Here is a 12,069-nt window from a genome sequence, read left to right as displayed (position 1 = left end):
TGATTTAAGCTTCTTTTTGCCTTTACTAAAAATCCAGGTTTTCTGTCAGCCACATGAATGCTGTTTCATTTGCAAGTCCATCAAGTTTACAATTGTTATTTGCAGAGAATTTGTTTCAAGGCTTTAGGGGGTGGAGGGGAGGGGCAATAGAAGTAATTGAGGAAGCGAGCGAGGGCTATATTGTACATGTGAGAGAGAATGTGTGTACACATGTGTGCATACTGTCATGTTGCAAAGTGTATGTAAGGTGAGAGGTGAGGTTATCTTACATGGTGCATGTTCAGCAAACTCATTCTTTGCATGGCCAGTGTTTCCCCATGAAAATGCTTATAATGAAATATTTTGCTTAAGTGTAGAAGGAAGAAGGTAAGGTAGAGAGTGCAGTACTTATTTCCTTTTAGTAACATGTAGGATGAAATTACAAGAAAATTTTATTCAAATATTACAATAGTTTGGAGCTAGGCTTTCCATCTCCATATGTGTCTCAACAAATGTAACTCAGCTTCTGTTGAACTTTTTGTGTTTTTCTTCATCCCTCTGCAGCTCGACGGGCAAAGAGGAAAGGTAGTGATTGCTGTGGGACAGCTCATTTATGCTGTGACATGTGCATCCCCTCAATATCTTCACCATTTGGTGTTGTACATTATGCTGTATCACTGCTGCTTACCCCACTCATGATCACCTCTCTGTACATCTCATCTTTTCACCAGGCCTTATTCGCCTTCTCTTTGAAATGAGTTATAGCCTGTATGATTCTTGAAAAAACGAGTAGCACTTTGTGTTTGTACTTTAGTGGAATTTTGACCTCTTGAGGAACAACGACATTACCCTTAGATCAGCTTTATCTTCATGACTGTCTTGATGCTTCATGCTAGTCATTTAATGACATAATGATAAATAATTCTTGCATGCATGCATGAATAAGAGTAGATGCAGAGTATACGTCCAAAGCAGTGAGGCGGTACGATGGGATGTTAACAATGACCATCATAGAGACAGGCTGCATGTTACTGCTAAAGCCTGTGGGGATTTGATTTTGAGGTAGAAAAGCAATGTGCTGTGCAGATCTCAGTATGTAGGCATCAGTAGAATAGCAAAGGAGAAATGTCAGTGCTGTTGTAGAGGATCTATGGTTTCATATTAAGTTTTGTTGGGTTTGTTTTTTTTAAAAGGCTGTGAGGAGTATGCTCATTTTTGCATTTGTTTAGAGCATATTTTCTTTGTAACCAGTCTCTGGCTTTTGGGGGGAATTACTAGCCTTGTCTTACTAGCATTGATGCGCTATTGGCTGTAGTTCATAGATTGGGTGTGCAGGAACTCAGTAACCACCTGTCCATCACGTACTAGCTAGATAGTGATTGGTCATAGCGAGTAATGGAATGACAGAGAGTGTGTGTACGTTATGTTAGCAAATCAAGAGAGTTGAAGATCGCCGGGAATGTAAATTTAACATCACATCTGTCGAGGAATCATCATCTTCCCACTGGGTTCTCAAGGAGGAAAGTTGTAACAGATCTGTTCAAGGCTTTTAGATTCTCCTCTGTGAGTCTGTCTGGGAATCATGACTGCTCCAGCACAACTGACTCAAGAGGTGTGTAAAGACCCACTCCGTCACAGAGTGCTCAATGCTTCATCAGCACCAGCTATCTGGTCACAGACAGTAGAGGTTGAGGCTGATAGATAAGCGTTGGTCCTTATTAGGTGTGGTCAGGCTCTGACAGCTGTTATGGCCTAAGAGGTAAGGAAGAGACACACGTCGGCACACGGCAGTGCCAGAGTCTCATCGCTCATGATTGACGGAGGATACGACAACAGATTCTCTGAGGTCAGGAACATTAGAGGGGCCCTCCACGTGACAAGAGACTTGTCTGAAGAGATAAGTGGCAAGTGTGCATCAGAGAAGTGTAGTGTGCTGTGTGTAGTAGTTAGGTAATTACTGGCTCCTGATTCCTGGACTAGATATAGGGAAGTTAACCAGACACCTAGAGAACAGCCATGTTTGGAATTGTATCATCTTGTAAATTGATTTGGAAAACTCTTGATCATTAACAATTTTTTTGTTTCACTAAATTGCCTTGTGTTTGTTATTGGGGATGCTGAGGGTCAATTAAAGTATCATTAGCAATTTAGTGTAAGTGTGCGCATACGCGTAAATGCTGGCGAATGTTGGCATGAGTTGGTAGAGGTGTTGAGAGTGCCCGAGGAAACGGCAGTCGCAACCTCTGACCATCTTTGCATGCTCATTCCCTGGAGTCCACGATACAGAGCAGAAACTGGTTATGAACTTCCCCCAAATACTGAGCAGATATCTGCTTAATCAAGAATGGTAAAAGATGTGGATGCATGGTATGTGTAGCATGGAAAGATACCCCCAGAATTAAACCTCATAGTATCAGTAGATGTCTATTGCATGGTCAATTCCTTCGCTCCAAAGTTCCCTTTCTGTGATTTAAATGTGTGTGTTTTATTACTGAGACACTGTAAATGTTATAGTTTATATACCTGTGCCTGAAGCGCCCCTTCATGTCATATCATTTGTGATATATTTGTAGTCAGCACATTGTAATTAGTGACCAGCACCAGCCTATTGTGTACGTTACCTAACTGCTCTGGTGTCTTGTGATCTTGTGAAGTGGCTTTGATGGATTAGCTCAGACTTCTTGTTCAGAAGTAAAAGAGCTGAAACTGGTACAAATTTCTTCAATACACATTAAGAAACTGGTGATGCAATGGTGCATGCAAGAATGAAGGTCCTCCTATTTGCAAGTACAGGTCAGCGGATAAAAGCACAAAACGGAGGTGACAAGAATTCCAGCATTACTTTATTATTTCATTGCATGGCTTTTTCAGAGGTATGGGTGTGTAGGCCGATGACAGATAACAATTTGTCACAGCCTCACCCAGAGTTTCGTTCCACCTGGCAACATGTGCCAAAAGGCTTCAGCTTGGTGCATTGGTCCCCTCTTGTTCACCATTGGGACCAGGGTCAGTGGGGTTTCAACCCTCTTATTCATTTCAACAAAAATAACACTGGTATTCTCACTTGTATTCTTTTTAATCCCTGAGGCCACTGGCATGCATTGACCAGCACTTAATCTTCTAAAACAGGGGTGGGGAGCTTTTTTTTTCTCCGAGGGTGATTTTGATATTTATAATATCATTTGTGGGCCATACAAAATTATCAACTTAAAAATTAGCCTGATATATTAGGTTAAGCTGCAGTTTTGCCTCAGTGTGTTAACACTTTGAAATATTTACAATCCCAGCCTTCCTGGCATTGTTATCCTTTTAGTCACCCCAATCTGCCATTTTGTAACTAAGTGCACAAAAAAATATGCTCTGCTCCTATGAAAAGCATAGCAAAACAACTGTTTGGAGTTTGTAGAAATATATTTTTATAATTAGAAAGTTTCTAGAGGAGACAGAGTAAATAAACCTTTTTCCCTTGGCACACAATTTTCTGCTTGTGGTTATGAAAGTACATTAATGATAATAATCACACTATTTAGTACACACATCTTTTGATGGAGGAGTTCATTGCATTTACAAAGTGTCAACACACATGCTACAGAGACATGCATGCACATGCACAGAAAAGCGCTAATGAACTTTCACCAGCCAAAGCTTTTTCATTTGTTCATCTTTTGGAAATCTATGAAAAGGTAATATTAGACATTTATAGGCCTGAACTGTACATTGAGTTTCACAGTAATGTCAATGATTAATTTTTTATTGTGGGGTAGGGGGGGAATTGGTGTTCTTTGCTGAACCAGCAACTAAAGCTGTATCACACCAAGGCAGTCAGCAGTTTCTTATTTTGAAACTAAAATTTGTGTATGTGAATGGGGTGCATAAAATGAAGAAAAATTAATCTGGTTATTAAGTCTGTGCTGGAAATATCTGAGCCTACCTTTTACATGCCAGTGGTCTTCAGAAGTAGAACTATTTTTGTAACACATTGTGTTTCCCACTTAAAAGAGTATGGTTTCAGAATTACACATGCATGACTGTTGTTCTGGTCAAGGCAGAATCCCTCAATGGTATAGTGATTAGAACCTGACAAAGATTTTTCTAAAGGAATAATGCTGATGGTTCTGGTAGAGTCTGTTTAGTCTCATTGTGCATCACATAATTTTCTCACAATTTTTTTGTGACTACACCAACCATTTTGCATTCTTGTGAATGATTTAATATATCATTTGCATGAGATAAATATGGTGTCATTGCTAGACCTACTACCTACTACCTTGTATAAAATGAATGTGTATAACACTTTTAAAAATCTTATTTTTGGTTGAATGCTAACAGCCTTCTATTCATTCTTACTATCTTAAATATGCTATATCCTAATTGTTTTTTTTCATTTGCCTTATTCTTTCAATAATCCTTTTTCACTCTGCATCATTTTAATTAATACTTCAAAAAGTATGACTTCTCAAGGATATTTTCAAAGTTTGAAATTTCAGATTGTTTGATTTTACCATGTCTGTGGCATCTGAAATTTTGTAAGTTTGGATTCATGGGATAAAAGTTTATCTTTGCTTATAGCACAAGAAAAATCCCATTTCCAGATTTTAGTTGTGTATGTGTGTGTATATATATATATGGCATTTATTTTTAGATTGTTTTGCCTTTGTTGTTTTGTCTTGAAATATTTCTTGAAGCTGTGGCAATATATTTTTTAAAGTTTCACATTGCTTTATCATACATTTTCATCAAGAGTTTACATTAATGTTCATAGATGCACAAGTATCCACTCATTTTTGCATGTGAACTCATGCATTTGCAGAGCATTTCTTACAACTTTAATCATATCAGTCATTTGGGTTACAACACCTGATTTAGAATTACAGTTTTGTGTATCACCTATTTTGTGCTGAAACATAAGAATTCTGCAGTGAAATTGTGTATAAACAGTATACTCAAACTATAGTTGCATTTTATAATGGTTGTAATCATTTGAATGATGTATGCATGCATCAGTGCTAACCATATAGAACAGTGTAACTATATCATACTCACAGCTCTTTCATCAGGTCTGATACATAATGCAGACCATGCTAATTTGAGCAATAACATTAAAAAAGGGCTTCATCTGTAAGAGCAAAACATTGCATTGTGTCAGTAGAATTTCAAATGATAAGTAAGCAACAATCTATATTCTTTGTAACCAGTCATCTGATCAGTGCCTAACATTATTTTTGATACATTTGATTAATGCCCTCTGTTATTTTAGATGATTGGAATTTTAAATGTCATCATTTGCAGCAAATGTGAAGTACAACTAATTTCATTCCATAATTAACACATGGGTAACTGAACGACAGGGGATGCTGCTTCAACAATTAAGAAAATAAATTTAACTTTTAGGGCTTAAGACTGTGCTTTGTGAAATACCCGCTCTTAATGACTCTGTGCGTTTTGTCTTCAGGCTATCACTGGGATACTTCAGACTGGGCACCTCGACCCTCACTGCCTAACATCAGTGAGATTCCTGCAAACGAGGTGGCTGATTCATCATCAGGATCATCACCACCAAGTTTTGATTCAAACGACAGAGTTCCTGCAGCAGCAGCGGCAGCTGCAGCCAGCCTGCAAGCTTTGGTTAAAAGTATACCGCCTGCTCCAGAACCAGATTACATGGAAGACTCAGAGTATGTTGGAGATTCTGAATACGCCGAAAATGAGTTTGACATCGAAGATAGGGATGACATGCCACCTAGTTATGCAGAACTACCGAGCTATGAGCAGCTGCTCTCATTACGAGATCTGAATGAGAGTTATGAACTCCCACAGAGCATGAATGTGCACCCAAATGAATACTTACCCGATTATAACTACCACCCACAGTATGATCAGGACAGTCTCCAGGGAGATGGCATTCTAACAGAAGAAGACAATGGCAATGTCAGTGATGAGCAAAATGCTGATGCTGATGTTGCAGTGGCACAAACCGTGGCAGAAAGAACAGCACGCAGGCAGCCCCCTGGACGTGTCTTCATCTCACCAGACTACGTGACTAGCGGGGAGTACACCACAGACTTGGAACCAGCCTCACGTACATCATTCATTGATGACATGAGCATGAGCGTGGGTGGCTACACATCAAATGCTTCATGTTCAGACATTTCTGGGTTGTGTGAGATAGAAGACAGTGAAATCAATGCAAGTGATGATGAGTCTGGTGATGATGACGATGAACATTCCCCTTGCCTTCCATCTTACTTGCATACCCAGGTGTGAGCCAGCAAGGCTTTCTGTACATTGCATCCAGGGCAGTGTGTACAAGCCCATTCTACAGTTCTGCATCTTTGTCCATGCGAAATATATTGGAAGTGATCTGTTCTCCATGTGATCATCACATGCTCCAAATGTTTCTGTTATGGGATGCTCAAAGAAGAAAACCCATTGTGAAATGTCTTCTGAAAGGGAGGTGGCAGAACTAAGAACACAATTGTTGCATCAAGGCATCATTTAACCAGTCTCTTCTTGTGCATTGTCGTGGTGTGCAAGGCCAATCAACATGTTGGGCAGTGTCTTCATATATAAGACTGGTGACCAGACGCTGGATGATGTCTGCGTGTTCATTTTTAGACACATGGCAGAACATTTTTATGGTTTTCTGCCTTGTTTGACACTGGAAAATCAAAAAGATTGATCTACTGTTAATGATCCTTTGAGTAGCACCTGCAAGAAAAGTATCTGAAAAATCACTGGGAATCAAGATGTGACTTGTTCTTGGCTTAACAGAGTGTCATGTTTATTCAGACAACAAACGTCTCTCAACTTCATTTGTTGCAAACAACAGTGTACAGTAACAGATGGCTTCATCAGAGAAGGTTTTTTTTGCATAGATATTATAGATAATGTGAAGAAAAACCAGAAGATGCACATCCTAGTACTAGAAGCTTTCACACTGTTAGTATAACAAGTTGTTTTGAAGACAAGCTAAAGAGAACTCAAGAGATAAGTCTTGGGACAGTTTTCACCCCAGGACTGGATCATAAGTTTTGTTCTTGTCCATTTCCCACTGTTGTGAAATATGGGCTTTCTGTATGCTTCCCTACTCCCCATCCAACAAACTAAATTGATTGTTGAAATTATCTTGCCAGAGAGATTGTGTCTGTAGTGATACAAGCAAAGATATGTGAAGAGACAGCACTTTCAACAGAGCACTTTGTACAACAGAAAAAAAGAACATAAAATCAGTTAGGGCATGCTTGTGCAAGAGAAAATCTGAGACTGGCCTATGGCGGTAAAAGTAGTTGGTAGCATATGATGTGAGACCACATATGCTTATTATTTGGAAGTGGAAGAACTTACATTTTCAAAAATTGGTTGTCTTACAAGCTTTATTTTTTCCATAGCAGCATAACTTGTGCAGTGGATGTAAACTTCATGAAGATCTCAGCTTTAAGTGGACTTTTAGACATGACATTTTTATGAGAACTAGGCAACTGGTTATGGTTGTGTACAAAGTATAAATTTTACACAAGATTTTGCACAAGAAAGATTCTGTTACTGTTTATGGTGGGTGTGGATGGAAGGGACTAGGTAGTACATCATAGAACAGAGTATATGAATACAGGAATAGGCTTTTTCTGGCATGTTTGAATTCATTACAGAAAGATTGAAAACTATGAATAGCAGCTCTGATTGCTGAAAATTTTTAACTTCAAATATTTGTTATTGATTGCCTACCCATTCTCTACCCTTTTTTTTTTTTGCTGGCTGTATAAGTTTTATACAGCAAAGAAATGGTACATACCAGCTAGTAAATTGGTTAAAGAGCTTTTTGGGTTTTTTTTGTTTTGTTTGTTTTGTTTTAAACTTGAATACAAGAGGAAAAGGCCTGAATTGTTACCCTTGTATATTCATGAAACAAAGAAGCAGTGGTGTACTTGTGAAAGAATTCCGTAATGTAAACCATCTTCAGTTTTAGTGTCACTTTCCGTGAATGGTTGATTTCTCAGGTGAAGAAAGTGCTTTCATTTGAATATGATCTGTTGATTAAACCTCATTCAGTAATGCATTGGTACTGACTTGCAGTGGATTGTTAAAAGTCAGGTTTTTTTTAAATTGGCTGACTGCAGTGACCAAAACCAAGTGGCTTTAGCCTGTCGAGTTATGTGAATCTTTTTCTAAAAATATGCGATAATATTTACAGGAAACTCAATAGTTTTAAGAATTGACTCAAATGTCAGCTTTTTGGGTGCAATTTTTTTCTGAGTAGGTAAAATTCCATGCAGTGTAGTGTTTCCTTAAACCTGTGTGTATTCAACCTTGTCTGTTCGCAAGATTGACACCTACCAACATGACAGTGCCCAAAAAGAGTTCAAAATCAGTGTTGCAATTAACATATATTCCCAGCTTATCCGTTGATTATGGCTTTCACGCCATAACCATTTCCGTACTGTCTTGACATATTTAAAATTGATCTTATTCTGTGCATGGTGATATTTGTAGGTGTGTATTGCAAGAGCAGTGGGGGGTTCACCCAGATTTGAGGAAACTATCATGTATAGAGCTTTGGGGAAATAGTGTCTTGCTTTGAGCTTTACCCAATTATTAAGGAAAATATTATGCACCCCACTAATCCTTTAATCAGCAACATATCCTTCAGAAGGCTTCCTAGAGAATAAAAGTTGATTACTTTTACCACCAAATTCATTCTGTTAGCTGAAAGGAAAATTCATTTTGAAATAAATGTACAAGCATAATTTGATATGTTAGATGTCAGTAGAAGCGTGGCAGACTACTCAACCTTGTTCAAATTTGTGAATACAATATTTTCCTCGATATGTGTGATCTGATTTTAGATCATATGTCAAATATAAAATAATAGCGAGTCTTTAATTTTTACACCATTAGGAATATTAAAGATTTATTTAACATTAAATGTCACAATTGGGATTGAGTCATTAAAGTCAGCCTTCAGTACAACTATTTTTAATGTGTCTCAGCATATTTTTGCCATGTCTTTCTTCATTGTTTCTGTTGACAGTCTACTCATGTATGCTGCTTCTGATGATAATTTTCTGTTTTACTTGGCTTTGTTGAGAGCCATAAATAAATGTGTGAGTCCCTTTTTGAAATAATTTTTTTATTTTAAAATGTTTTTGTTCATGAATAGGTTGTGGACAGAAAATGTATGTAGGGACTTTTAGTAATGGATGGTGGGTAAAGTGTGTGGGACAAGGAGGCATGGGTGTGTGTGTGTTTACATGTATGTTTGTGGGTGTGTACACACATGTATATATATGCATGTACTTTGGGAAGATGAAACTGAAATTAGTTTCGATTCAGGACAAGAGCATTTGTATTTATTGGTCAAACATTTTAGTTGGTTGGCTTTTTAAAGCACTGTCAGTAGCAGTGTGTATAGAATCAACATCAGAAAAGAGATGGCTTGAGTTAATTCCACTCGCTGGCACATATTTAATTTGTTACACTTGTATGACTACATCATGTTTTGGATCTAAGCTGCTACTCCAGCTGGTAGAAAGCCTTGGATCGGAAGACCTGCTGCATTTGGTCATATTTGTTCTTACAGGATAGAATAAGATAAGCATTGCTTTTCCTGATTAACCTAAACACTATTTTGACTTCTTTGCCTTCCCAGATTCCCTTATTATCAGATTGATTAAAATGGTGGTATTAGCAATCATAATGATCTGGGCTCATGTTCCTGCAACGTGATTTCTTGATCTCGGTTTTACTTACCATCCAACATTTTTTGAGAATTGGTTGTGACAAGTCTATTGTACTTATCTATGTTTGTGATAAAAAAAAAAAAAGCCTTTTGAATGTTTTGAATGATTATATGCCATATTTTTTATTTTTGCTCAGGATTTGGACTTTCCATTTTTCAGTAGAAAAGTGTTATATATATATAGAAAGAGAGACTTATAGCACAAACATACAAATTTTGAAGCCAGCACACTTGAATATAATGAAAATATATTTTTTAAAACAATGCATCTGAAGTTTGATCTAAGTGACATTATTTGTAAATGAAAAGATAGCAGAAAGAGAAAACATAAAGTCCTAGTCATTTAATTTAATGCTGTTCAAACAAATTGTTGAATTTAAACTTTTCCCCAATGATTGTAGCTGTGTACAGCACATAGTTCTCAACTTTTCTTAGCACAGGTGCAACATGCTGTTTCAAGAATTTGTGCCAGATCAAGGTATATGAAGCAGGCCAACAGCATGTGCACTTAAAAATGTGACGGTCATCTCAGATTACATATAATGTCTTAAAGGTCATGTAGTTCTTGGCTGTGAAGGAAGTACAGCTTTCTTGAAAGTGTCTTTGTAAAATTCCCCACATAGCTGTTGGCTGTCTTCTCCAGAAAATAAAAAAGTTAAATATTATGGTGTCTTTGGGGAGCAGATTTGTTTATATTTGAAGCACAGAATTGCAGTGTTTCTATTTGAAAAGATCATAAAGAGTACATAAGGGTGATCAAGACAGTTTGTCAAAGTATTGTCGATTTAGTGATCACTTTGAGTAGGTTCCAAGCATGGGTGGTGTGAAAGTGTGGGTGTTGACAGTTTTTAGCTGTATTATGATATCTGTAAATAATCATGCATTGGTACACTGAATGGAGAAGTGATTTGTGTCAAAGGAGAAAAGGCATTTAAAATCTAGCTCATTGTGGACTGTCCCAGTAAAATAAATTACGGTTGGTGCATTCATACTTTGATATTGTGATTAAATTCCTTGAAGTCTATCACTGAATTTTGTCTTGTATTTTACTGTTGGATCAGAACGTAAATAAAAGTAATTTTTGTTTAAAAATTCTCCTGCTGTCTCCTTTTCTCATTCCTTTCTGCTTCACTATGAAAACTTCTGTCCATGCCAAGAATTGTCTTTCTTTGAGCCCAGAACTTAGACATCAAATTTTGCCAGTTAATCACAGGAAAGGAATCACAACGTAGGAGGGGTAATGAGAGGAGAAAACTGGCATATTCTGTTGTTGATTTTATTGTTTATCCCAATACTGTATAAACAGTTAGTGGACTAATCTTCAGGCTGCGGCAGTTGATTGACATTCTCTTTCACCCATTTAGGTATTTATGAGGCTTTGGAAAGCACAAAATGTTAAAAAAAAAGAATTACAGGCAACAAAGAAGAACATTACATCAGGAGATTACTATGTACTCTGTAAGGGTGTCGGTGATATTAAAAATCATTTCTGTGTCACTGAGCCCTAAATCCGCAACGCACAAAAATCTGTTGCTCCCTTAAGTCCCTGACTTCGAAAGGTTCTTGACTCCTTAGAGGGTTGGGAAAGGACATGGGCAACGCCCTCACAAGCCAGTAAAAAAACCTCGTTCTTTACGATGATCGAAATCGTCAATCAGGAAAAGAAGATTTAGGTCACGAACCTGGAATGGAACAAGGTTTGGTAATAGTTGTAGGTCAAGTGCCTCCTCCCCCCCCATCTCTCTCTCACAGGTGAAATCAGATGGATTAACATATACTCTGCTGAAGCTATTAAGTCGCTGATCTGTAGTTAATTCAACATATACCACGTGCAGCAGCGCAGAGAGTGGTGTGTGTGTTGAAAGACTTCCAGATAGTCCTAGCTATCACCCGACAATGCCAGCCTCTAGCATCCTAGTATGCAAACACCGTCTGGTCATTTGTCACCAAAACAGCAGGTGTTTACATCGTTAAGGTCTGCGCATTGGAAATGATTCCATTTGATTGAAATCGATCATTGATCGAACGTGATGTTGATAAAAACTAAGAAGATGGATGCTTTGATTAATTAACGCTGCTGCAAAGTCCTTGTGATGATTGCTCACACATATGGTATAGGTAAGGCGTGGTGAAAAGCAAGAGAAAAACCCACAATGAACGGGCCTCACGTGCAGCGAGAAGTACGTGCACCGCGAGGGAAATGTCAACTCAGGTTGTTACACAGCGTCACCAGTGGTGACAAGGAATCAAGCGGAATTCACTGCCCTCCCACGAACCCCATCATCTCTGCCTTGACTGGCATACAGGGAGGGGCAGTACGTGTTGTTTGTGAATGATCTGGCCTCGATATCTACATG

At 38.0% G+C, this 12,069-nt stretch overlaps 1 protein-coding gene across 1 annotated transcript in view; it reads left to right on the top strand.

The window, feature by feature from the left end:
- The window catches only part of LOC112558627 (protocadherin Fat 1-like), a 79,776-nt gene extending 69,040 nt beyond the window's left edge, over positions 1–10,736 (top strand). Inside the window, 2 exon segments of the mRNA XM_025229193.1 lie at positions 2,851–2,985; positions 5,432–10,736. Coding sequence (XP_025084978.1) covers positions 2,851–2,985; positions 5,432–6,243 — 947 coding nt within the window. The 3' untranslated portion in view covers positions 6,244–10,736.
- Positions 10,737–12,069: the final 1,333 nt, after the last annotated feature.

This window comes from Pomacea canaliculata, linkage group LG3, assembly GCF_003073045.1.
Source record: "Pomacea canaliculata isolate SZHN2017 linkage group LG3, ASM307304v1, whole genome shotgun sequence".
NCBI lineage: Eukaryota > Metazoa > Mollusca > Gastropoda > Architaenioglossa > Ampullariidae > Pomacea > Pomacea canaliculata.
Note: the sequence above shows the minus strand (reverse complement) of the source record. Positions and strands in the feature narration are given on the sequence as shown.